At 45.8% G+C, this 27665-nt stretch overlaps 2 protein-coding genes across 2 annotated transcripts; both read left to right on the top strand.

Annotated features, from left to right (window-relative positions):
* The first annotated feature begins 424 nt into the window (after positions 1–424).
* On the top strand, positions 425–18796 carry RPL23 (ribosomal protein L23). The gene is made up of 7 exons (XM_080825340.1): positions 425–857; positions 1623–1834; positions 12863–13138; positions 13707–13790; positions 14079–14207; positions 18453–18566; positions 18664–18796. Exons 3-7 carry the CDS (start codon positions 13126–13128, stop codon positions 18744–18746), a joined length of 423 nt encoding a protein of 140 aa, XP_080681466.1. The 5' UTR covers positions 425–857; positions 1623–1834; positions 12863–13125; the 3' UTR covers positions 18747–18796.
* Positions 18797–22040: 3244 nt separating this feature from the next.
* SPMAP1 (sperm microtubule associated protein 1) lies at positions 22041–25286 on the top strand (the record flags this gene model as incomplete). The annotated part of the gene is made up of 3 exons (XM_080825339.1): positions 22041–22247; positions 24166–24265; positions 25129–25286. 3 exons carry the CDS (start codon positions 22041–22043, stop codon positions 25284–25286), a joined length of 465 nt encoding a protein of 154 aa, XP_080681465.1.
* Positions 25287–27665: the final 2379 nt, after the last annotated feature.

The raw sequence follows: 27665 nt of genomic DNA, 5'->3' as shown, positions 1-27665 counted from the left end.
CAGCTGCGGCGTGGGGGTATAGCTCAGTGGTAGAGCATTTGACTGCAGATCAAGAGGTCCCTGGTTCAAATCCGGGTGCCCCCTTCGTGGCTTTTCCCTCACCTTGAGATGAGCATTTCACGAATTGGATTTACTGTTGAATTGGGTTCTAGGTTGAAAGAAAACCTAAAGTTGATTTGTTTTACAAATGCCTTCCTCATTTTCCCAACCTTAGCAGAAAGCTTTCGATTTTGCTTTGTAACCAGCTGAAGGAGGAGTGCGTGCGCGCACAAATCGAGTTCAAAAGCTGCAGCTCCCTATTATCCGCGCCAGCCTTGTCACGATCTCTGCGGCCGCCGCCAGCAGCCTCAAGTGTGTCAGGCAGTTCGAGGCGTCCGGGTCGGAGGAGAGGATTACTCCCCCAACTTGGCTTTCCGTTTCCGATGGGGGAGGTGGATGGTCAAAAGAGGGAAACCCGCAAACACAACCTTTCCCCAACTTCAACTTTCTTTTTTTAAGTCAGGTGTTATGGACCTGCTGTATTCACCCCTCCCTATTGTTCGTGACACAGGCAGAGGGAAAGCGCTTCAAGAATGTTAAAACTGCGAATGCACACCCACCGGCTCATTTTAATTTACAGAAATAAAGTTACATCCGGATGCAAACGGATATATGCCGATGCGGTGACTCTCAAACTCCAGCGTGCGCCAGAATTACCAGAAGACCTTGTTGAGTCCCGTTTGTAAGCCTGGAGGGGAACTTCAAAGAATTTGCATTTGTAACCAGTTTCTGGGGGCTCCCGCGGCTGGTGGTCAGGGGCCACACTTTGAGAACCACTGAACTAGCACCAGGAGGCAATGGAGTTTCACAACCTCAAGGTAGGCCAGATATCTCCGTTGGCTTCCTGACTGACAGTTTCCATTGTTGGGTCAGGGGGGAACGATGTGTGAAAGCAGCAAGGGCGGCCCCCTCGACTAGGTTTTGCCCAAAAAAAGGAAAAATAAAGGAGAAAGGGAGAGACATGCTGCCTGGGTCAGGGGGCAGCTGTGATATTTTAAACCCGGAATCTGATTGTGTCATCCTTGGGAGCCCCTGGGGAATCCTCGGGCGCATTTTTCCCCATGGCTCTCATAAGTGTGAGAGGCGTTAAAAGCCAGGACATGGAGACTGAGCAGAGCCCAATCCCAAGGAATAGCCAGCTTTTCACCCTTTTCTGGACACCAGGCCTCAGGCTTACCACCTGCACTTTTGTCAGACCAAAGCCCTCCCTTTGAATAATATAAAGAAGGAGAAAACCGTATACTTTTGACCTGTCTTCTGTCTGTGCTGGGACTTAAACTTCTCAAGCACGTAAATAAACCTTCTGAATGTGAATTCTGTTCTCCTAGTCTCCTCCGTCAGAATACGAATAAGGCTAAATAATATTACCTCCCCCACCGGGCACTCCACTCTTCCCCCCCCCCAAAAAAAACCAACCTGTAATTAACATTAAACCAATAGATCTCAGTCTCAGAGATGAAAATAGTTTGATCCCACCTTTCACCCACAGGTGGGCTTCTTGCCACTGTGTTGAGTTTTATCCTAAGACTGGACAGAGTAATAATCACTGTCCGACTTCTGGGATGCTACTGCTTGCTTCTCAGGTATAAGGAAGAGGTACCTGCTAGGTGAAATCAGCCAAGTGGAAGAGACACGGATTCCAAACAGTTTTGCATTCAGAACCTGCAGATATTGGGGTCACACCTGAACAACTATGAAAAACAGTAAAGGTAACTGAGGGGGCACCCGGATTTGAACCGGGGACCTCTTGATCTGCAGTCAAATGCTCTACCACTGAGCTATACCCCCTCTGGTGGTGAGTACTTGTTAAATTCTCTTTACTGCAATCCTCAATTTTTCATCTTGAAAATTCTTTGTTGGAAGTTTGTTTCTTCCTGCTAGGTAATACTGAATTTTCTAGTAAGGAGGAACAAAACTAAAATACCAATTGAAGATGTGACATTTTGAAAACATGTGAAGTCAGGTACCAATCTGCCTTTTCCAGCACAGACTCCATCTCTTTACCCAAAGAAGTCAGAAAACAATCTTTTGCAAAACTAGATAGGGAATCCTTTTCCCTGGTCTCTCTAAGAATACAAACACCAGCTAGCAGGACATCACTGGGAGACATCCCCTGACTATACTTTCTAGTGGTCGCTCTCTCTTTTTATGGAGCAACTACTCCCCTTTAGGTGCAGAATATATTTTCCGTTCTCACTCACACCGAATTAAAAATCTGGTGAAGACAAACCAGAAATTGGAGACTTAGGATCTGAAAGATATGAAAGGGACACTTGGCTACCTGGGAAGACAAGCTTTCTGAGTAGCGAGAATGACTAATGCCATGTCCCTAGAGCCAGAGTGGGAGGAGAGGTGGACAAGGGAAGGACAATTCAAAAGAGCTGGACAGGTAGCCAGGGCCAGTGAGGGCCTTGTAAACCTAAGGTAAGGAGTTTGGATTTTATTCCAAATGGATGAAAAGGCAGCCATTGGACGGTTTTGAGTGGGGATTTGAAATCATCACCCACACTTCTGAGGGCAGGATGTATAGGGATCTGAGAATGGACATAGAGAATACATACAATGGAATATTACTATGCCTTGAAAAGGCAGGAAACTTTGCAGTATTTGACGACATGGGACATTATGCTAAGTGAAATGAGCCAATCACAGAAGCACAAACACTGAATAATTCACCTAGATGAGGTATCTAAAACAGTCAAACTCATAGAAGCAGAGAGTAGAATGGTGGTGGCCAGGGATGAGGAAAGAAATATGGGGAGTTGCTAAGCAATGGGTATGAAGTTTCAGGTATACAAGAGAAGTAAGTTCTAGAGCTCTGCTCTACAATATTGTGCCTATAGTTAACAATATTGTATTGTACACTTAAAAATATGTGAAGGGACATCTGGGTGGCTCAGTCGTTGAGCGTCCGGCTCTTGGTTCCATTTCTGCTCAGGTCATGATCTCAGGGTCGCGAGATTGAGCCCCACCTCAGAGTCTATGCTCAGAACAGAGTTTGCTTGAGATTCTCTGGCTCTCCCTCTTCGCCTCCCCCTGCTGACACCCACGCACACACACGCACTCTCTCTTTTTCTCTCTCGAATAAATAAACAAATAAATAAAATCTTTAAAAAATCTGTGAAGACGGTAAATCTCATGTTAAGTGTTCTTACCACGAAGGAGAAGAAAAAGATGGACATGGAGAGACAGGTTAGGATTCTCTTGCAGTAGTGGAGGTGAGAGACGGTGATGGTGTTTTAGACTAACTACAATAGTGTGCTTATTTCCTATTGCTGCTGTAACCAACCACCACAAACTTATCTCCTTAAAACAACACAAAAATATTATCTTACACTTCTGGAGGTCAGAATTCCAAGATCAAATTTATGGGGCTAAACTCAAGGTGTTGACGTGTCTGTATTCTTTTGGAGGCTTTAGGAAAGCCTCAGTTCCCTTGGCTTTCGCACCTTCCAGAAGTCACCGGCATTTCTGGGTTCATGGCCCCTTCCTCCATGTCCAAAGCCAGGGTAGTATCTTCTCGCCCTCTGATCTCCGCATCCATCCTTACATCTTCTCTCTGTCTCTGACTCTGATCCTCCTGCTTCTCTCTTAGAAGGACCCTTGTGATTCCATGGAGCTTATCCACATTGCCCAGAATAATCTCCCCAACTCAAGATTCTTAACTGCAACCACATCTGTCTTTTATAAGCTAACAGACGCACAAGGGGTTTGGGACATGGACATATCTGGAGGGCCATTATTTAGCCTACTGCCATGGGAACAGCAGAGCTAGAGAGGAGTGTGGGCCTCCAAATGGGCCACGGAAGGGGAGTTACATCTTCCTCTGCTTTGGATGGCTTGAGGAAGAGGAGTGAAAGAGAAGAATCAAGAGCGACTCTTCTTTTTTGTCTTCCCCATCTGGATGGGTGGTGGTGTGGTTTCCTGAGATAAAGAACACCGGGAAAGGAGTAAGCTTAGAGGGGGAAAAAAATTAAGTTTCTTTTTAAAACTCTTACACCCAGGGGCTCCCTGCTCAGCGGGGAGTCTGCTTCTCCCTTTCTGTCCGCTGTTCCTCTGCTGCTCCCCTTGCTTGTGCTCTCTTGCTTTCTCGGTCAAATAAGTAATTAAAATATTAAAAAAAAATAAAACTCTTACACACTTGCTTTCTCAGTCAAATAAATAATTAAAATATTTAAAAAAAATAAAACTCTTACACACTTGCTTTCTCGGTCAAATAAATAATTAAAATATTAAAAAAAAAATAAAACTCTTACACACAAAGTAAGACAGTATAGTGCCCTGTCCTCATCGACCTCACATGCTCATATGGCCCCACATGTTAAGGGTGAGATGCCCCATAGATATCGAAGAGGGGATGGTAAGCATGCAGTTGAAGACCTAGTGAATTCTGGGGACCAGGGAGAGGTCTGGGCTGGAAATGTAATTCCATGAGTTGTCAGTATACAGTGGGGAGTTGAGGAAGAAGGAAGTCTATCCCAGAAGTGTGCTAGACTTGGCTCATGCTGCTTCTGAGAACTGATGACTGGATTTTCAGGAACTTTAAAAGCCAGTTGACTTCCTTGTGGTAGCTTGAAATTGGCAGGTGGGGATATTTGCACCGTGGGAATTAGCAAATGCTATAAACCAGGTCCTTTGAAGCCAGTTAGTTGTTAGCCATTTACCAGCACACCACTGCTTCTGACTGATTCCGATTTTCTCCAAAATGGAAGAAAGAGGCCAGCTCTTTGGTGAAGCTAGTGAAGAGCGATAAGATGTAGGAGGTTGGAGACAGGAGAAAGTATGTGAAATAGACATTTTGGAGACTGAGAACGTGAACCTAGTCAGCCAGTGTTGTAGGAATACTAGACGGGGAAGCCTAGCCTGTTTGAGATTGATGAGTTGATGCAGGCCTTGTGAGCTCTTCTCCAAGAAAATTCAGCAGCTTGGGTGCTAGCTAGGTGTAATGTGATGGTTGAGTTTAATCAGGACTGATTTGGTTTGGCAAGTACCAATTAGGGCATATAGTGAACCAGGCAACAGTGCCAGCTACTCTGGGAAAACAAGGAGGAATGCAAAGTGATCCCTGCCCTCAAGGAACTTACAATCCAGTTGGAGAACCAAGATACGTACTCCGGGGCGGGGGGTGGGGGGGTGGGGGGGTGATTGCTGACCGTCCGGAAGGGAAACATCGAGTAGCAGAACTGCAGAGATAGGTCAATGATGTTGAAAGAAATGAAGTCACTGGCTTTCTTAAAAATGGGTAGCGAGAAAGAAGAAATGTGCAGGCAACCACAGCTGTACAAAGCAACGGAAGGGCTTTCCGATGTAGGGGAAACCTGTTGATGTTTGAAGAAACCAAGGGAGAGGAAGTGACTGAAGAAGATGCGGAGAATGGGGACAAGAGAGGCTCTTCTGGTACCGGAGCAGGGAGGGTCCGAAGAAGAACAGGGGAAGGTGTTTCCTCTCTTGCACAAAGCACTGGGCTGGGGATTTAGGACAGCTCGGGATGCAGGCAATGCACGGAAGAATTCCCAGATGCTAGAGGTAAGAAAAGCCTGTAGTTGATGGAAAGAGGGCATCCCGTCCACACGCACCTACACAGAACCTTCAAGCCTGGGTCAGAGCAGGCCTCACATTCCTCCCCTGCCACTTGGGTCCAGAATGCCTCTGAAATCTCATTTTGGTTCTTTGCATCACCCCGGGAAACCTGAAACAGTCAATCACAGGTACTAAACTATTATTAATCACTGGAGGACTGGTCAGCAAACACTACAATTAAAGTATAATCCCTTTTCCTCCAGCAGAGGGGGTATAGCTCAGGGGTAGAGCATTTGACTGCAGATCAAGAGGTCCCCGGTTCAAATCCGGGTGCCCCCTACTGTATTCACTTTTAAGCCTTACCCCACTCCAGACAAGGAGAGAAAAGAAATGGGACGCTAACCAGGCAAGCATCCTCCTGCCCATTCTGCAGAGTGTTCTGTGAGTACAAAAAGTAATAAGCTGCAGCACCAAGGATTCCAGGTTCTAATACCGGAGTCAACCTGAAAACAGAGCAGTTACTCTGTAAGGTGAGAATGTCTGCAACCATTCCAGGGTTCTCCATCCAGGTCAGCGGTTCCCAAATATGCTCTGGGGGGATTTCTTCTGGGGGTCTCCAAGACCCTTTGTAGCAAGAGGGAAGCTAATTTTATAAGACTACATGATCTGTTTCCTGTTTTTTCAGGAGTACACAGTAGAGCTTTCCTAAGGCTGCCACAGTGTGTGCTATCACGACAGATTAAGTGTGGGAACATGAAAATCCAGGTGTCTTCCATTAAGCCAGACATTCAAGGGATCTCCAAAAGCATATAAAGCAAAGTCACTCTTCTCATTAAATTATTTTTGTTTGGAAACATGTATTTTTCATGTTAAGATGTTATGTATTTTTTAATAGGCAGTGGACTTATTATCCTCAGTGAATTAACAAATGCTTAAACATTTCACAGTTTGTTTTTTTTAAGGATTTTATTTATTTATTTGACAGACAGGGATTACAAATAGGCAGAGAGGCAGGCAGAGAAGGGGAAGCAGGATCCCTGCTGAGCAAGAGAGCCAGATGCGGGGCTCCATCCCAGGACCCTGAGATCATGACCTGAGCTGAAGGCAGAGGCTTTAACCCACTGAGCCACCCAGGCGTCCCAACATTTCACAGTTTTCATGGCTCGTCTGGTCAATGTCAGTAGATACAACCTACATAAACAAAAACTCTTTGGGGTCCTCAATAATTTAAGAATGTTAAGGGGTCTTCAGATGAAAATTTGAGAACCACTACTCTTAAGTAAAGAGATGGCTCAGGGGAGAGAACATCCTGGGGTTGCAAAATGGCGCAGGGAAGACATGACATTTGAGTACAGTGTTGAAGAACAGAAGGATTAAAGCAAGAGTCCTGAAATCCTAAGCAGTTTGGTGTTTCTGGAGAATGAAGTGTAAGAAGAAAGGTGATTGAAGATGAGGCCAGAGAGAAAGTAAGCCATTTCAGGAGGAGATGCCCATACTGTGCTAAGGAGCTTGGACTTTATTCTATAAGCACTAGAAGGCCAGCACGGGGTTTTAAGCAATGGAATGTTATGGTCAGACACTGGTGGTAGCACCAACTGAGAAGACTAATACAGGGGAACCTGCCTGACTCAGTTGGTAGAGAATGCAATCATTGATCTTGGGCTTGTGAGTTTGAGCCCCGTGTGGGGCCCATTGTTTACTTTAAAAAGTAAAAAAGAAGAAAAAAAATACAGTCAGAAGAGCAGATTTCCTGGCAAAATGAGGATTTCTGTTTTGGACATGCCAGGTTTGAAGTGCCTGTGGGGTGGAGGTTTCCCAGTCACCATTTCCATACATTGGTGAGAGCTACGCAGAAACGTCTGGGCTGGAGATATAGAGAGGGGAGTGGTTAGCATAGAAACAACTGAAGCCATCTGGTTGGACGTGATCACCCAGGGAAGTACAGGAGGAAAGAGCATAGTGGCTTAGAGACTGTGCTTGGGAATCAGCCAGATTTGGAGTGGCATTCCAGCTCTGCCTTGCACAACCTGGGTGATCTTGGACACATGACTTCACCTTTTCATTTCTCCATTTTCTTATTGGTAAAATGAGAATAATAATAATACCTACATCACAGGTTTGTTGGGGGGGATCCAAGAAGTCACATTCTGGTAAAATGTTTAACTCAATGACTAGGACTCAGTAACATTCCATAAATAGTAACTTCTATTATTAGCAGCATCATGGAAAACACGGGTGAAGAGTGTTAAGAAGGTGGGAATGGTCCCAGCATGGAATGCTGTGGAAGTCAAGTAAGACACTTGGATTTTGAAAATGAGTAGGTCACGGTGACCTTTCTAGTAAAATTTTTCTTCCTTCCTTTTTTTTTTTTTAAAGATTTTATTTATTTGACAGAGAGATCACAAATACACAGAGAGGCAGGCAGAGAGAGAGGAAGGGAAGCAGGCTCCCCACTGAGCAGAGAGCCCAATGCGGGGCTCGATCCCAGGACCCTGGGATCATGACCTGAGCCGAAAGCAGAGGCTTCAACCCACTGAGCCACCCAGGCGCCCCTAAAATTTTTCAATATATATCATTTCTAGTATAATTTCAGTCATATAGTGGGGACATAAGCTACAGAAAAGGAACGTGTGCATGCAGGAAATAAGGAAGTAGAGACCAATGATTTCCCATTGAAATAGCAAAAAAAACAACGGCATTGGGAGGATGGGCAGCCAATAAGAGGGCTGTAGGGAACATTTTTAACCCCAAAAAAGATGAAAGAAGATAATTCCAGAATAGTAAGCAGTCCTTTAAATTGAGCAAATGTAGCTTTATAAGAAATGCTGTATTTTCCAAATATCTCTAATTTTGCCATAAGCGAATGAAAGCTTCTTCATGAAAGGATGCTGACATATGGAGATGATCAAGATTGATTTCTTCATTTGTTCAGCAACAATTCAACATGTATTTATTGAGAAAGGCCCCATGCTAAGAGCTAGGGATATACTGTTGAACAAAAAGGATGTGGACCCAACCTTTATGAAGCTTATAGACTAGTTATAGACTATTTGGGGGGGGGGTGATTCAACAAACAACCTTCAAATATATATTTATTAACTGTAATAAGTAGTATGAAAGATATGAAAGAAAAATGCAGCATGTTAAGACTTATGACCTAGAAAGAGAGTCAGGGCAGATTTCCCTAAGAGACAGTGAAGCTGAAATCTAAAAAATCAGTAGACATGTTGTACATGACGAGGGTAGGCAGGGTAGAGTACTCCAAGCATGTGTGAGGCCTGTGGGTAGTTGGGAGCATGGGCACCATGCTAAGAAAAGTCGACAAAAAAGTTAACTCACGGGGTGCCTGGGTGGCTCAGCAGGTTAAGCCTCTGCCTTCGGGTCTGGTCATGATCTCAGGGTCCTGGGATTGAGCCCCACATCAGGTTCTCTGCTCAGCAGGGAGTCTTCTCCACCGCCCCCACCACCACCCTGCTTTCTCTGCCTGCTTGTGATCTCTGTCTGTCAAATAAATAAATAAAATATTAAAAAAAAAAAGTTAGCTCATGAGAACAAGAGCAAATGTGGTGTAAGGCAAGGCTGACAAGATAGGGCAATACCAGATCAGGGCCTAGCAGGCCATGATATGGATTTTAACTTTGATTCTATGAGCCCTAGAACCACTGGAGGATTTTCAGGAGGGCAACATTGTAATGTTTGTATTTCAGAAAAATTATTCCTGGCCATTGAATGAATAGTCAGTGGGTAGAGGGAGAAACAGAGGTCAGGAGGTATGCTAGGAGGCTTCTGAAGTAGCTTAGGTAAGACATGGACCAGGGCAATACTAGGGGAGATAGAAGCGGATAGATATGACAGGCTTTTTACTTTTTAAGTAATCTCCGTGCCCACAAGAGACTCAGCCCTGAGATCAAGAGTCACATCTCTACCCGCTGAGCCAGCCAGGCACCCTCGTAATGTTTAGGACACAAACTGAAAAGAACTTGGACGAGAGGCTCTGATGGGACACCTGGGTGGATGGCAGTTCCATTTATCAAGAGAGACTAATTTGGTAAAGAAATCATATATTGAGAAACACATGGAATTTGGTTGAGAAGTGAAGGAGCGTGAAAAATTGGTAGCTCGAGAAGCTGGCAGGATCAAGTGAAGGCATGTTAAGAGTGGTAAGGGAGATTGATAAATGTACAGATTTATAGACTTCTTAATGTTGAGGTGCCCCAGAGCTTAGCTCATGGTCTTTATTTGCCCTTGCTTTTTTTCTTTTTTAGATTTTTAATTTTTAAAAAATATTTTGCCGTGTTTCTTTGTCTTGCACTTTTTTTTTTTTTAAGATTTTATTTATTTATTTGACAGACAGAGGCCACAAGTAGGCAAGAGAGGCAGGCAGGGAGAGAGAGGAGGAAGCAGGCTCCCCGCCGAGCAGAGAGCCCAAGGCGCGGCTCGATCCCAGGACCCAGGACCCCGGGACCATGACCCGAGCCGAAAGCAGAGGCTTTAACCCACTGAGCCACCCAGGCACCCCTTGTCTTGCATTTTTTAAAAAAGGTTACTTATTTATTTGTCAGAAAGAGAGAAAGAGCAAGTGAGCACAAGCGGGGAGAGCGGCAGGCAGAGGGAGAAGCAGGCTCCTTGCTGAGCCGGGAGCCTGATGTGGGACTCCATCCCAGAATCCTGGGATCATGACCCGAGCCAAAGGCACCTGCTTAATTGCCTGAGCCACTCAGACATCCCTAGAATTTTTTTTAAAGATTTTTTTTTATTTACTTATTTTACAGAGAGAGAGAGAGAGAGAGATATCACATGTAGGCAGAGAAGCAGGCAGAGAGAGAGAGAGGGGTAACAGGCTCCCTGCAAGCAGAGAGCCCAATGTGGGGTTCGATCCCAGGATCCTGAGATCATGACCCGAGATGAAGGCAGAGGCCTAACCCACTGAGCCACCCAGATGCCCCTAGATTTTTTATTTTTAATTTCTACACCCAACGTTGGACTCAAACCCACAACCCTGCGATTAAGCGTTCCACCCTCCACATAGGGGTGCCAGCCAAGCACCCCTACCCTTACTTCTTTATGATCTCATCCACTGTCATGGTTGCAAACAGGGTTCACCCTTGAAAAGTGTGGGTTTGAACTGAAATCCCATTTTTTAAATCCCATTTTGTAAAAAATGCTGTACAATACTGTAAATGTATTTTTTCTTCCTCTTGATTTTCTTTTTTTTTAAAGATTTTATTTGTTTATTTGACAGAGAGAGAGAGAGAGAGAGCGCACTAGAGAGCGCAAGCATAAAGAACAGCAGAGGGAGAGAAAGAAGAGGCTCTCCGCTGAGCAGCGAGCCTGACATGGGACTTGATCCCAGCACCCTGGGATTATTACTTGAACCCAAGGCAGACACTTAACAACTGAGCCACCTAGGTGCCCCTCCTTTTGATTTTCTTAATAACATTTTATTTTCTTTCTTACTTATGTTGTAAGAATACAGTATTAATACACATAACATACAAAATATGTTATTTGACTGTTTATGTTATTGGTAAGGCTTCTGGTCAAAGTAGGCTATTAATAGTTAAGTTTTAGGGGAGTCAAAAGTTATACATGGATTTTTCTTTTTTTAAGATTTTATCTGTTGGACAGAGACATAGCGAGAGAGGGAACATAAGCAGGGGGAGTGGGAGAGGGAGAAGCAGGCTTTTTGCTGAGCAGGGAGCCCAATGCAGGGCTTGATCCCTGGACCCTGGGATCATGACCAGAGCTGAAGGCAGACGCTTAATGAATGAGCCATCAGGTGCCCGTATGCATGGATTTTTGCATGCACAGAGGGGCCGATGTCCCTAACCCCAGAATTGTTCAAGGATCAACTGTACACCTATATGCTGACAACTCCCAATTTATAGCCCCTTCTCTTCAGAACTCCAGGCTAATATGTCCAACTTATTATTTGAATCTTGTTTGGTTGTCTAATAAACATTTAACTTATGTCCTATTCCCAAATCTGTTCCTTCCATAGTTTTCCCTATCCCAGTTGATGGCAATGACATCTTCAACTTGCTCAGACCTAAAGCCTTGGAGACATTTGCCTCCTTCCTTTTTTTCCACACCATGCCTTTTGTTGGCTCTACTTCCAGAACATATCCAGAATCTGACCACATCACATTACCTCTACTGCTACCACTGTAGTCCGAATCACCATCATTCCTTTCCTGGGTATTGCAAGAGCTTCCTAACACATCTCCTTATTTGCAACTTTGCATCCTCTCCCACACTCTAGTCTCAATTAGAGTGACCCTTCTGATATATTAGATCATGTCCCTCTGCTTACCATGGGGCAAGGGTTCTCCATTCCAGTCCCAAAATGCTGAAGTCCATAGTGGTGTACAAAGCCATACACAATCTCATTCCATTACTTCTGACCTTCTCTCCTATGACTCTTCCCTTCACTTACTCTGTCCGGTCACATATACTTCCTTGCTGGTCTTCATATTGCTTAGGCACACTTCCACCTTGGGCCCGTTCATTGGCTGATGACTCTCTCCCCTGTTCTTCCCAGACATTCATATTGCTAACTCCCTCACCTAAAGTCTTTGCTTTAATATCAGCTTCATCCATGAAGCCCACCCTGACCATATTGTTTCAAATTGCAATTTGCCCCTATTCCGACTTCCTGATACCTGATACTTTTACTTTTCCATAGTACACGTCATCATCTTACATGATACACTGCAGTTATTGTATCTATTTAGTGTGGAATATCCACTATCATTGCCACCCTTGCAGAATCCTTAAGGGCAGAAATGTTGATCTGGCGTTTTTCCCTGATGCAGTCTAACGTATACCCATGATGGTACCTGGCATAAAGTAGGTGCTCAATAAATGTTTGAATGAATGCATCGGCAAAAGCAAAGAAGCCAGAAGAGGAGGTTGAAGCCGTGAAAGGGGTAACTGATCAACAAAGATATCTGAAATACAAATGAGTCTGGGACCAAACATACATAAATGGAATTATCTGTAGTGCTAAAATGGCACTTACTCAAAACCACATCCTTTTTTAGGGTGGGGGTGGGGGTTGTTGATTTTTATTCTTAATCTTTTTTTAACACAATTTTTTTTTCAATACCACATCCTAAAGATACCATTCAGAGCTCTTTCTCGCTCGATACCCCACTCTCTTGCGTTCTTTGGGGCTCCTACACGGGCCCTTTTAATCATTTCTGAATTTCGAGTGTCCAGCGAAGTTCCTGACACATACTACGTGCTCAGTAGACGTTGTTGGGTAAATTAACCAATGTTTCTGTATCCCCAACAACTTTAGAGCTCGTAAAGAAGAGACACCGGGCGTCATTCTGTCCAGCAGCCCTCAACACCCGCACCTCCCACTTCCCAACGAGAACTCAATCCGACGTCCACGACTTATTACGTGATAAGACAGCGTGCTTGCGGAGGGCGGGGCGGGGAGGGGGAAAGAGGAGGATTGCGCAAACTCCGGGTCACGTGACGAGACTGGGCGGGGCACCAAAGTTCATATCCCAGGATCCTTTGCACCTATTTCCTTTTTGTCTCTTTCCGGCGTTCAAGATGTCGAAGCGAGGTGAGGGTTTGAGTTTTGAGTATCCTTTGCCATCTGTCGCGAGGTGACTGCTGGCCTCTCCCGGAGCGGTGGCCATGGGCAGCTGGGGCGCTTTGCTCTTCTCTGGGGCGGAGAGGGAGAGGAGGGCGCCGTGAGAGCACTGGAAGGGCAGCCGAAAGTGGCGGCGGGGGGGTGCTTGGAGAGTTGAGTTGGCAGGATCCGGACAGGAGTTTAGACCAAACCGACGGGATCCCCCTGCGCCTAGCACTCCAGTAATGGTGTTGAAGTGAGACTGGCTGAGGCCCCAGTGTGGACGACTTGTGCGATCTCCCGCCTTGCAGGGAGAACTACGTGGTGCAAAAGGTGGAGTGAGGGTTGAGTAGCTCAGGCCCCTTAACGGTAACGTAAGGACGGTAACAGTGAGGAATTGGCTGTTTGCTATGGCGAACCGGGTGGCTCGTGGGGAGGGGTAGGCGGAGTCCCAGAGAGAGGGACTGGAGGATACCGTTGCCCAAAGCATGTGCGAGTGTGAGGGGAAACAACCGTGGCTAGTCAGTGACCCCTATTCTGTTTTCCTTCCTACCCACAGGACGTGGTGGGTCCTCCGGTGCGAAATTCCGGATTTCCCTGGGTCTTCCGGTGGGCGCCGTGATCAACTGTGCTGACAACACAGGTGAGACCTTCAGCTGCACTCTGCCAGGCTCCCCTTTTAAAAGCACTCGTTGGGCCTTGACTAATGACCCACTGAGCCGTCAAGAAAGGGCAGAGTAAAAACACTGCTTTTGGGTGAAGCAGCAGCGTGCTGTGTTGTTTTGCTTCAATCGGTGGTGTGACAAGGTGTTCCGCCTTGGTTGGGGGGTACTAACTGGGAGTGTGAGCCGAGGGAGAGGCTCTGGAAGTGCCTGGGAAACGTTACACAGGCCAAAAAAAAAAAAAAATCACTCGTTTACATTCTCAATAGGAGCCAAAAATCTGTATATCATCTCTGTGAAGGGGATCAAGGGACGATTAAACAGACTTCCTGCTGCGGGTGTGGGTGACATGGTGATGGCCACAGTGAAGAAAGGCAAACCAGAGCTCAGAAAGAAAGGTGAGTAGAAACACTGAATCTTCCTTGACTGGTGAACAGTTGAAGGGTTTTTCCCTTTATTGGGAAATGGAATCATAATTTTACCATTCTGAAGGCTTAATTTCCTTTGAGGGGCAGTGTGAGATAAATATCTGCAATCGAAGTTCTGCTGCTTTTGCTGTCTTAAGAGACTGTGCTCTCCCCTACCGGGTCTTGCTGTATTTATTTCCTTTTTTGAGTAATCTCTAAGTCCAAGGAGGAACTTGAACTCATTACCCTGAGATCAGGAGTCGCATGCTCTACTGACTGGTCCACCAGGCACCCCAGTAAATGGTTTTTTGTTTTTTGTTTGTTTGTTTTGGTAGAGGCATTTAGAGCTTGACCAGGTGTCAGGCAAGTTTCCTTTTCTGGAACTACTGATTTGAAGGGGAAGAATGATCCTTGAATACTTTCTCAAGTGGTTGTTAGATTCGGGTAATAAACTGAACATGTAGAGCATTTGGCCTGTGACCTAACACTTCGTAAGTACAGAAAAACATATGCTTCCTGATTTAAGGAAAAAAATAATTAAGGCTTTATTTGTTTATTTGACAGAGCACAAATGGGGGGAAGCAGCAGGCAGAGGCAGACAGAGAAGCAGGCTCCCTGCCAAGAAAGGAGCCCGATGTGGGCCTCTATCCAGAGACCCTGACATTGGGACCCAAGCTGAAGGGAGCAGCTTAACCCACTCAGGCGACCCTAAGAATGGTTTTTGTTTGTTTTTATAGAAGAGATCAACTCAGAATTGTGACTTGTCAAAAGTTAAGCATGGTTGCTTCCATATGTCTTCTGGTAGAAACTAAAATAGGGAGCTGCTCATTGCTTAATCCCCCTAGGTGTATGAGTTGATGGGGAGGGTTTCGGGCACTTTGACTTGTCTGTCTGGCTTTAGAGCTCCTGATACTCCATGCACTAAACTTCAGCTCCTGACCTTCCCTGCTGTACCTGAGTAGTCTGTCTCTGATCTAGGGTATCTTGCTCTTCTGAGAAGTCCTAGGCATCTCTTGATGGACAGTGCAAATACAGGTCTTGGCTACATACACACTGCAGTCTCTCCTTGTAGGCCTGTACAAGCGCCCCTCCCACCCCCTGATGATTTGGTGGGGGTGGTCAGAAATCTTTGTTTACATTTAATACCAGCTTGAGGGCGTGGAGTACCAAGCATTGTGGTTAAGCATTGATTGATTGATGTGGGATCTGTATGCAACTGGACAGGCTTTCCTCTTAGAACACTTGCTGGGTTTGGTCTGTGGCCTGGGAAGCTGTCAGAGAAGGGCAGAGCAATCCACTGTCACTGTTGAGATGGCAGCAGGTGTGTTGTTGGTCTCAATCAGGTTGTGGTGGGACAGACCAGAGAACACTTTATAGTTTTAAAAATAGTGAATTTGCCAGCTCTTAATTTTTTTTTTGAAGATTTTATTTATTTATTTGACAGACAGAGATCACCAGTAGGCAGAGAGGCAGGCAGAGAGAGAGGAGAAAGCAGGCTCTCCACTGAGCAGAAAGCCCGATGCGGGGCTCGATCCCAGGACCCTGGGATCATGACCTGAGCCGAAGGCAGAGGCTTTAACCCACTGAGCCACCCAGGCACCCCGCCAGCTCTTAATTAATCTTAACTTGTCCTTGTTTCTGCTGAATGAATACATTCCCTCACCTTAGACTTCCATATAACAGACAGAAATGTGGAAAGGAGCAATTCTGGAAGTCCAGAGTCTTGGATTTGTGTGCGGCCATATTCATCTGCTAGATTGGTCATTTGTGAGAATTTAAATGGTTACGAGTAAGAGCTCCTGGCTGGCTCAGTCGTTAGAGCATGTGACTCTTGATTTCCAAGTCATGAGTTCAGGTCCCACATTGGGCATAGAGTTTACATTAAAAATTTTTTTTTTTTTTTTTTTTTTTAGTTAAAAAAATAAATGGTTATGAGAAGATGAGGGTCCAACAGAGAAGGCTCTCAGTAAATACCAGTTACCTCTCAGTGTGTATTTCATTCTTAAAAACCTGATTAGTGGGGGCGCCTGGGTGGCTCAGTGGGTTAGGGCCTCTGCCTTCAGCTCAGGTCATGATCCCGGGGTCCTGGGATCGAGCCCCGCATTGGGCTCTCTGCTCCGTGGAGGGCCTGCTTCCTCCTCTCTCTGCCTGCCTCCGTGCCTACTTGTGATCTCTCTCTCTCTGTCAAATAAATTAAAAAAAAAAACAAACAAAAACCTGATCAGGTTGAGCTGCCTGGCTGGCTCAGTCAGTAGAGCATGCAGCTTGATCTCAGGCAGATGGTGAGTTTGAGCCCCATGTTGGGTGTGGAGTTTGCTTCTAAGGGGAAAAAATAAACCCTGATTAGAGGCCATCTTACATATAGAAATAATAATGGCCTCAAGGATAGCCAGGATCCCTGTCCTTGTTTTTAAAAAAAAAAAAAAATTCTGTATTTGCAGTGTCTGATTTTGAATGTGGAAATGTAACTGTTATCCCTATATTACAAAAGGAACAATTGAATGTCAGAAGTTTAAGTAACTTATTCAGGGTCTCTAAGCTAATGATGGTCAAGGTTTGCATGCAGGTGATGTCTGACTTCAGTTCTTTTTTTTTTTTTTTTAAGATATTATTTATTTGACAGACAGAGAACACAAGTAGGCAGAGAGGCAGGCAGAGAGAGAGGAGGAAGCAGGCTCCCTCCTGAGCAGAGAGCCCGATGCGGGGCTTGATCCCAGGACGCTGAGGTCATGACCTGAGCCGAAGGCATAGGCCCCAACCCACTGAGCTACCCAGGCACCCCTGACTTCAGTTCTTTTAAGTGCTGTAGATGAAGGTCTGGAAAGAGTTCATTTTAGTGCTGGTAGGTTTTTTGTTTTTGTTTTAAGTTTAACTTAAGATCCTGGAAAACTGTTCCTCAAAAGTGAAACATAATTTTTTTTTTAATTTTACTATTTGACAGAGAGAGAAAGATCACAAGTAGGCAGAGAGGCAGGCAGAGAGAGAGGGGGAAGCAGGCTCCTTGCTCGATCCCACGACCCTGACATCATGACTTGAGCTGAAGGCAGAGGCTTAACCCACTGAGCCACTGAGGCGTCCCTAAACATAATTAATTAAATAGGAAATAGAATTAAATTTCTATTACCCAACCTTCAGACTTCCAAGAGATGACCACTGTTAATATTTTGTTATGTGTCTGTCTTTTTTTTTTTTTTTAAGATTTTATTTTATTTATTTGAGAACAAACAAGCATACAAGCCCAGGGAAGGGGCAGAGGGAGAAGCATACTCCCCACTGAGCAGGGAGCCTGATGGAGGGCTCGATCCCAGGACCCCAAGATCATGACCTGAGTCAAAGGCAGATTCTTAACCGACTGAGCCACCAGGTGCCCTGTCCTTTCTTTTTGAGTTACATGCAAAAATTAGCTTGTAAACTATTGTTTGAATGGGACCACAGCCTTCCCATAACTCGTTGTTTCACAGATGATTGTCCTACATATGAAAAATTACAGATAGATATAATCATTTTTAAGTGATTCTGTTTTGTGTTTTTGCCATGAAAATACATAGGTTAATTCCAACAACAACACATGTGCCTGCAGTTAGGCATTTGAGATAAGGTGTAGAGTGTGTGGTCAACATCTTGGATGTAATTCTGGGGTTCAAGGAGTGTGTAGACATATACGCACACCTTGTAGGTTTTCTTTGGTTAAATTGGTGTGTAAATGAACTTCTATTGTAAAATCTAACACGGTGCATATTTAATGCCAGTAAACTCTGAAAAACAGTAATTTTTAGATCAAGGTATGTACTTTCTTGGAGGCTTTGATATATACTGGCATGGAATATTACCTAATGAGTTCATTAATAGCTGGGCCTCTACTTACTCTGTCCAAAAGGGGGTCCCATTTTGTGATACTAGGATCTTAACAGCATCCACCTGTTGGGTGAAGTGGGAGCAAGTATAGAAGGTGCTTAGCAAGTTTCGTGCTAGTGTTGCTGATTGTTGTAAGAAGAGTACAGATTTACATTTGCAGGAAGTGCAGGCAGTTTTGCCTTGGAGTAAGGTCTTTCCTTAAGGGGTGAGTGGTATTTGCACTGTCTCTCACACTTGCTTTTAGGAAATGAAAAGCAAATGGTGAGTCTACATTCTGTTGAAGTGGGAAATGTTGGGGAACTAGATGAGATGTTAACTGCTTTCTTGTGGTGGCACTGGGACCTGACAGGTTAGTGACTACTGTCCTGTTTTCCCTCTTAGTACATCCAGCAGTGGTAATTCGACAACGAAAGTCATACCGGAGAAAAGATGGTGTGTTTCTCTATTTTGAAGATAATGCGGGGGTCATAGTAAACAATAAAGGTGAAATGAAAGGTAAGAAAGAAACCACAGTGTTGCCTAAGTCTTCCAGATGGGATGATTTAACCTCCGTCTGTCTGATCTTATGTCATCTCACTCTTTTTTTATGTAGGGTCTGCTATCACAGGACCAGTTGCAAAGGAGTGTGCAGACTTGTGGCCCAGGATTGCATCCAATGCTGGCAGCATTGCATGATTCTTTGGTGTAATTGTTTAAAAAAAATTAAAAATTATTTGCTCCCGAAATTTGCCTTCCTGTTCTTTTCTACCTGTCACTCTTCTTGACAGCCCCGAACCTTTTGTAAAGTGAAATTGCTTAGTGCAGTACTTGGTTTTGTGACTCTACAGAAACTTATGGACTTTCCCATTTCTGCTGTAAAAACTCAGTTATTTGTGTTCAGAGTTCTTAAAGTAAATTGCAGGTGGTAGTTACTGTTTGAGAGGTTACTGCAGGTAACTGCACTGTGCTTAGTTTGAGATAAGGGATACTGAATGGTCAGATGGTGGACACACACGGAGTTCACTGAGTGATGTGGGGAAGGCCCAGGTGTGTGTGTCTGTGTGCACACTTGCAGTTATAGGTGTCCTTCCCATAAACCAGCACATAAAGGACTGTATTTGTTTGTTTTTTTAAAGATTTTCATATTATTTTATTTATTTGACAGAGATCACAAGCAGGCAGAGAGAGGAGGAAGCAGGCTTCCTGCCAAGCAAAGAGCCGGATGCAGGGCTCGATCCCACTGGGATCATGACCCGAGCTGAAGGCAGAGGCTTTAACCCACTGTGCCACCCAGGCACCCCATAAAGGGCTGTATTTGTAAAACCTAACACATGATTGCCATGTTAATTTGCTCTTGTGGAAGGCAATTGAGTTACTAAAAGTATCTGCATGGTTTGCTACCAAAACGTTTTGATAGGATAACTGTATGTACCTGCAAAACCCTAGTTTGGGAATGAAAGGTAATGTAATGAACCAGCACAGTGGGTGTAAACCTTGGCAAATTCTGCCTGAAAGCATTGGACATTGTGCCTTTCTAAACCATGAGAACTGATGTATGTGAAATTTGGAGTCTGATGAAAAAAATGAGCGCTCAGCAGGTTTGGGTCAATAGTCTGGCCTAAAGATGTTGGAACAGGCTTTTCAGCCTAGATTTGTTTTCACACATCTAGAATCTGAATATACTTTACCTTATGTGTTCTTTGTAAGGCTGAAGATTAGACTATATGGACCCTAGCACATGGTAAGATGACTACGGTTTTGTCTAAGATTCAGAATGGAATGCACTAATCTAATCAGTGGTTCTCAGCCAGAGGGTTAAGAAACATGTCCAGGCAATATCCCAGACCCAGTTAAGTCACATTGTGGAGGTAGGACCCAGGCATCAGTACTTTCTAAAGACCCCCCAGGAGATTTCAAGGTGCAGCCAGGATGGAGAACCAGGGCTGTCTAGACAGCCTATTTTGGTTTAGGACCAGGAATCTAAAACAGACCTGTCCTCCTACCCTATTCTCCATCCTGGTGAAGTTTTTAATGTGACATGAAGCCCTCAGGTCCTCCATTTAAAATTAATCCTTTTTGGGGGGTGCCTGGGTGGCTCAGTGGGTTAAGCCTCTGCCTTCGGCTCAGGTCTTGATCTCAGGGTCCTGGGATCAAACCCCACATTGGGGTCTCTGCTCAGCAGGAAACCTGCTTCCTTCTCTCTCTCTGCCTGCCTCTCTACCTACTTGTGATCTCTGTCAAATAAATAAATAAAATATTTTTTAAAAAATTAATCCTTTTTGGGGTGCCTGGGTGGTTCAGTGGGTTAAGTATCTGCTTTCAGCTCAGGTCATGATCCCAGCGCCCTGGCTTGAGCCTGACCTCTGGCTCCCTGCTCTTCCCCAACCCCCCACCCCCAGCCGTGCTTGCTTTTTTCACTCTAAAAATCTTTTAAAAAGTTAATCATTTTTATCCCCTTGTGTGAACTCTATATATGAATATAATTTCTCCAAGAGGTATGAGGGCTGGGCCTCCCCTCTAACCTCCCCCCACACCCCGCCCTGGTCTTCTGTCTTCCAGGCTCTGTCCAGGTTCTTTCCAAATTTTAATAGAATGGACTCAAACTATAGACTTAATTTTCTGTAATTTCAGATTCCTAGGAATTTACCTGTTAATGGTATAGAAACATTATGCTCAGCATTAACTTGCCAGAATTAGTGGGGTTTGTGTATACATACAAGCAACCTTTTCCTAATTAATACATGTGCCTTTGGAGCATCTGGGTGACTCCGTTGGTTAACTGCCTGGCTTTGCTGGGGTCATGATTTCAGGGTCCTGGGATCAAGCCCTACATTGGGCTCCATGTTTATGGAGAGTCTGCTCCATCTCCCTCTGTCCCTGCTCCTGTGCTCTTTCTCACAGTCCCTCTCAAATAAATCTTTAAAACCAAGCATGTGCCTTCATATAATAGTGAATATAAAAGATTTCCTTGATCCTGTTGTCTCATGTTAGGATGATAATAGCACCTCGTAGAGTTGGTGTGAGGAGCACTGAGTAAGGCACCTTGATGTGTAAAGCATCTATGTAAGGTTATTCAAGGGGGAAAATTTGGAAGTAAAAAATAAAAATCACCTGTAACTAGTGACTAGAAATTATTGTTCATGGTTTGCTGTGTCCTGACAATTATACATAAAAAGAGCTAGAGGAAAGTAATATGGTAATGTGTTAACCTGCTGGGTGTTGGGTTTTGTTTTTGTTTTTGTTTTTGTTTTTAAGACTATTAGAGCACGAGCTATGGGAAGGACAGAGGGAGAAGCAGACCCCCTGAGCACAGAGCCCCACTGGGGGCTCTGCCCCAGGACCCTGGAATCATGACCTGAGCCTGAGGGAGACGCTTAACGACTGAGCCATCCAGGCGACCCTGTTATATTTAAAGATTTTATTTTTATTTTTATTTTTTTTAACAGGAGGAGGAATGCTGGCTGTTGAAAATAATTAGGTGGGGAGAAGTACTTTAAGCAGACTTAGTGGTAGGCCTGAATTCTTATTCTGGATCTGCCACTAAATGGATTTAGGGAATATCCCAGTGTTTCTGAGCTTCAACTTAAAATTACTAAAAATGGGAGTTGGAAGTAGATGGTCTCTGAACTCTTTCTGATCCATTCTGGGTACAAGCTTTTCAACAGAGCTGAGTTTGGGAAGTGTAGTATGGTGGGGAGAGGGAGGAGGAGGAGGCAGCTGGCCCTGCGTGCACACCACTTGAGTTCAGTAATACCCTCTCCAGTCTCCAGTTTCTCTGCCTTGGTGTCTTAGTCATCCTTTGCCCCAGGGCCTTGAGAGCAACTTAACTGGGCAGCCCTAAGAGCTTACCCTGTTTAGACACAATACTGTTTGTGTCACCGGAGTCTTTGACAACGTACCACCACGTAACAATGTGACTAATGCGCAGGGGAGCCCCTGCCTCGTCCCTCCAGTCCCAGCAGAAAGGCCCTTGGGGGCTGCAGTGGTGGGATGTCGCACTGCTGCGAGTGTCCTCTGCGGCTGGAGAAGAGCTTCATCTTGGATGGCGTGGCGGTGAGCTCTGTGGCCCGCGCCCATGAGCGCCTGAGGCCCAAACTCTGGTCTGCGATTCCGCCCTACAACGCCCAGCAGGACTACCACGCCCACCGCTACTTCCAGAGCCGCGTGGTTCCGCCCATTCTGCGGAAAACCGAACAGGTTATTAGCTAGCGCCCCGATCCCACGGGCTGCCCCGCAGAGCTTGACCGTGATGGTGGGGCCTGACTTCCCAAATCCGGGCATCTTACCTCAGGGAGGGCTCCCCGCTCCCACCCACCCTCGGCTTTCTTAATCAAAGCCCAGAACTGGTTGCAGCCAGGTGACAGGGACTGAGCTCCCTGAGCTCACGGAATCACTTTACAGCCCTGCGTTTGAGAACGATCTCATTTGGGGTCTCTGCAAGCCTTACGGAATGGGGCTGGAAGCCCGCCTCTGCCAAACCAGTTTCATTGTCCTTTTTGACGTCACGAACCCACCCTTTAGGGTGATCGCATGCCACAGATTCTCTAAAAGCTCGAAAATCCTTGTGATTTAAGCAAACGAAACAAAGCAACGCCTAGAACCCCCAGGCGGGGCGTCCTCCTTTGGTGATGTCACAATGACAGAGGGGCTCACTCCGTGGGACTTCCTGTGAGCTGGTGGGAAGGAAGCTTCCCAGACCTCTGCAGACCTCGCTTTTCTCCCGCTTCTCTCCCGGCCTTTTCCCTTGTGGGTGTTGCCTCTCCTCTGCAGAGTCCTACCCGCGATGGGAGATCCTGTCAATGTTTGCTGATGGTTGCAACTTTTCCAACACTTTTGCCTCCAGTATTTGTGTACATTTGTCACAGTGTATGGGGAGGGGACAGGTGGGGTTAATGGGGGTTGTTCTGAGAACAAATCTTGGGTTTTTGTCTTTGTGTGTGTGTGTGTATGTGTGTGGACTTGGTGTTTGTGTGTGCGCCTGGATGTGCATCGCATGTGTGTGGACACGTCTGTATGTCCCATGCCCATGCTGGAGTGTGTGCGGACTCTACTCGCATAATTTTTATGACCTAAGGAACCAGAGTCTGGGAGGAAGAAAGAAAAACTTGAGTATTTAAAAGCTTGAAAATAATATGGTATGCACACTTTTGAAACTATGTTCCCTTTTATAAGGGTTTAATCATCACAGCTATTGGTGGTGGGTATTTTCATTTACATAAAGATAATGGTTTTTTGTTTTTGTTTCTAAGTAAACTCTGCCTCCACATGGTGCTTGAGTTCAAGACCCCAAGATCAAGAGTGGCATGCGCTGAGAACTGAGCCAGCCAGCTGCAATAAACAATTTAAAAATTGTTTATTTTTAAAGTAAATTAGGCACCTGAGTGGCTCAGTCGGTTGAGCACCTGCCTTCAGCTCAGGTCGTGATCTTTGGGTCCTGGGATTGAGCCCTACATCAGGTTCCCTGCTCAGCGGGGAGTCTGCTTCTCCCCCTGATCTCCCTCCCCCTGCTCGTTCTCTCAAATAAATTTTTTAAAAAAATTTAAAAAAAATTAAAGAATCTTTACTATGCCAGGCCCTTTATTTGTCTCAAATCTTACAGCAACCCTCCTTTCACTGATGAGGAAATCGAGGTCCAGAAAAGCTGTGCCATTGGCCCAGGGTCACACAGCTCGTTAGCGGCAGAGCTGGAATTGTAACCAGTCTGGCAGCAGACACTGAGCCTTGAACTGCCCGCCTACGCTGCCTCTCTCTGAGAGACAATGGGTCAATCCGTGTTTCATACTTAATCTGGCCTGGTGACCCCTGGTCTCTCTCCCCCTGCAACAAACCCAAAGGGAGTTTTTTTTTTTTTTTTTTTAAAGATTTTATTTATTTGTTTGATAGACAGATCACAAGCAGGCAGAGAGGCAGGCAGAGAGAGAAGGGAGGAAGCAGGCTCCCTGCTGAGCAGAGAGCCCGATGTGGGGCTCGATCCCAGGACGCCGGGATCATGACCTGAGCTGAAGGCAGCGGATTTAACCCACTGAGCCACCCAGGCTCCCCCAAAGGGAGTTTTGAGTGTGCCCCTCTTAGCACGGTGGCTGACCGTCTTCTGTGTTTTCTCTCTCACTCTCAGGATCACGGTGGCACAGGAAGAGACGGCTGGATAGTGGATTATTTCCACATCTTTGGGGAAGGACAGAGATACCTGAACAGGAGGAACTGGGCTGGGGCAGGCAAGTGCCACCTGGCTTTCCAGCCTCGGCATGGACCCCCTGGAAGAGTGGTGTGCGGTCCCTGGTTCAGGGAGAGAAATTGGGCCACAGAGACCCCTGGCTTTGCGGAGGACGGGGGAGAGGCCTTGAGACTGCGCCCCCAGCTTTGCTTCTCAGATGGGAGCCGATGGCATCACCATGCTCCTATGTAGTGCTAACCTAACCGGCTGTAGGTCAGATGGTTTTTATGCCCACGCTCCCCTTGCGCTCCAGCTGGGCAAATCAGTGTAGGGAGATGAAGTGACTGGCCAAGGAGGGCTTGGCGGGTATTGGAATTGCACTCTTTCCAACTCTAAAGCCCATGTTTCCCTCCCTGCTGCCTGAACAGGCTGTGTCCTCCTTTTCCAGGCCCTGTTGAGCAACAGGAAAGGAAGGGTTGAGAGAGGTTTTTCTGACAGTGTGAACCTTCCTCCCACCCCAATTCCATCACCCTTTGGCCACTCTCTAGTCATGTGACCCTTTGTACCATTTGGCCAAATTGAGCTCATCCATTTTTTCCACATAGGTCAGAAGCAAGGGTGAAATGTTTTCAGTCTTCCTGGGAGTGAGGCAAGTTCAGCCAAGCCCAGAAGTTTTTGGCCCCTCCTGTCTTAGCACATAGCATTCACGCTCCTCCTGGGTGCTACTCCTGGTATACAGTTTGGTTTCCAGAAAGCTGTCTCCTGGACTTTATCAACCCTTGGCTTTTAATCAAGAGGCTTGAGACGTTTGAAGATGGGTTCAGCTGGGACATGGGGAGTACATTCTATACCGGCCCCGTGGGAGCAGGGGAAAAGCAAGAGGGGGCTGAATGGGGGCTCAGGCCTCTCTCTCTACCCCCCAAGGGCATTCCCTCCAGCAGGTGACCGGCCATGACCACTACAATGCTGAACTGAAAACGATCAAGGGGTTCAACGGTCGGTTTGGCTATCGCCGGAACACGCCAGCCCTCCGCCAGCACCCGTCTGTCTTTGGAGAGGTCACCCCATTCCCTCTCTTCTAAGAGCATCTCTTCCCTTCCCACCCCTTGACCTGAATAGAAGACAGATGTTTAGATGAACTCTTAATGCTATTTTTATATAAGCAGTGATGTTATTTGTGCCTCCGAGTGTGTTTCTTCCCTGAAGTTGGGAGGGGGCTGGCTAGTTTTCTCTACCTCAGCTTCTCTAGCCTTTGGAGAGGAGGTGGGAGGAGAGAGGGCATCCTCAGGCCTGCTCCCTTACACTCCATGCCCACCAGTGCCACGCTTGAAAGGAGGCCTCTGTTCCCCGCTGCCCTGCCAGAAGGACGACACTGCACATTGACCTCCACAGAGCTCCACCCCGGGCAGCACCCAGGCTAGAAGCTGGCTATGTTTGCCCATCAAGAATGGAGTGGGTGGGTTGGTCCAAAGAGATTGTGCTTGGTTGCCCTGAGAAGGATTTCCTGATTTTCCCAAGTCATCCCATTCAAAATAACTGACATCTTCCTTCTCCTTTCCATCCTACAGTCCATCAAGAGTCGGGGAGTGAGTGAGGGGATATCTGGCGTTGCTTTTTAGCCTCTGGATTCTGACACAGTACTTCTGACACAGTACTTGTGGACATTTTCCCTGTTGGCGCTCTGTCAATTTCCTTTTCAGCTAGTTTCCGGGATGTCATTTTTCAAGTGTCCCCACCCAGTTTATTGGTGGCCAAGAGAAAAGCCAAAGCAGATGATGGATATAAAAGAAGGTGGAGCTTTAGAACACAAAGCTCGCCAGAGCTCTAGCGTGGGTGGAACCTGATGGTACTGAGTCACCTCAAGTGGACAAGGAAGAGAAGGACACTAGGGTGTGGGGGGTATAGCTCAGGGGTAGAGCATTTGACTGCAGATCAAGAGGTCCCCGGTTCAAATCCGGGTGCCCCCTTCCTCCTCCCTTTTTTTGCTTCCATTGAATAGAAGCAAGGAAATGCACTGTACCTCTTAACTCCCAGCCAGAGTTACTAGAGAGGACAAGGAACTCTCAACTCATTCTTGTACTGAAACACTACTAGTTTCCCCTACATTTCAAATGACTCTTAGCTGAGATCCCTGGAGGACCCAGCTGGGCTTCAATGAAGCCAAAGTCCCTAAAGAAACTCTAAATCTAAAATTAGGTGTGGGGCACCTGGGTGGCTCAGTCATTAAGTGTCTGCCTTCAGCTCGGGTCATAATCCCAGGGTCCTGGGATCAAGTCCCACATCAAGTCCTACATTGGGCTCCCTGCTCTGCAGGAAGCCTGCTTCTCCCTCTTCCATTCCCCCTAGTTGTGTTCCCTCTCTTGCTGTGTTTCTGTCAAATAAATAAAATCTTTAACAAAAATTAGGTGTGAGAGGGAGATCTGGGTGGCTCAGTTGGTTAAGCTTCTGCCTTTGGCTCAGGTCATGATCCCAGAGTCCTGGGATTGAGTCTGCTCAGTGGAAAGTCTGCTTCTCCCTCTCCCTCTGTCCCTCATCCCTGCTTGTGCTCTCTCAAAACTCTTTAATAATGAAATAAAATAAAAAATTAGGTGTCAGAGCTACAAACCCAGAGTTAGCGATCTGATGTATGAGAGTACAGATAAAGAGGTTCATACAACATGTATTTTTGAGAACTTAGTATAATACAAGGCAGCTGTGAATGAAAACCTGAAACCAGGCACCTGTCCTCAGGGAGTTCTGTGTCTGCTGGAAGTTGGCATGTTCATACACAGCAGTCAGGGGGAGACATTTGTTTGTAGCTCGAGGAAGAAATGTCTTTTAAAAATACCTACTCACAAAAAAAAAAAAAAAAAAAAAAAAAAAATACCTACTCACCTTTTCTAGACTAATTTCTAACTGAAGCTTTCCTACAATTTGAAGGGACATGTCTGCCTGATCTGAAGAATTTATTATTTATGACACTGAGCAATTCTCCCTCTTGAAGGTTAGGGGCACTTTTTTTCCTCTTAGTATTTTTTTTTTATTTTTAAAGATTTTATTTATTTGAGAGAGAGAGAGAGAGAGAGGAGCAGATTCCCCGCTGAACAAGGTGCCCGATGCAGGACTTGATCAGAGGACCCCGAGATCATGACCCGAGCTGAAGGCAGACACCTAATGGACTGAGCCACCCAGGCGTGTCACTCCTTTTAGTAGTTTATGGTGCAAGTCAGGGTCCTTGGAATGGAACCGATATCTTCTCTGGCCACGCAAAGCAGGAATGCAGGTATGGTGGTCACTTGTAGAGCTGATAGAAGGTTGGAGAACCTAACTCACAAAGCAGTTAACTATGAAGGGCGGCTGAGGAGGGAAATCCAGCTCAGGTCTCATCTCAGGAAGCGTCCACCGCTGGTGCCACCAGCTCAGGGCACTCATCACCAGGCGTGACTATTGTTCCAGCTGCACCTGCATCTCAAGGACAGTTC

Source organism: Martes martes, assembly GCF_963455335.1.
Source record: "Martes martes genome assembly, chromosome: 16".
NCBI lineage: Eukaryota > Metazoa > Chordata > Mammalia > Carnivora > Mustelidae > Martes > Martes martes.
Note: the sequence above shows the minus strand (reverse complement) of the source record. Positions and strands in the feature narration are given on the sequence as shown.

Bases quoted from the DNA above. Each gene is read 5' to 3' on its own strand.
- RPL23 (XM_080825340.1), top strand. The intron at 14,208-18,452 runs GTGAGTAGAAAC...TTTCCCTCTTAG, and splicing joins ACCAGAGCTCAGAAAGAAAG to TACATCCAGCAGTGGTAATT. The intron at 18,567-18,663 runs GTAAGAAAGAAA...TTTTTTATGTAG, and splicing joins CAATAAAGGTGAAATGAAAG to GGTCTGCTATCACAGGACCA.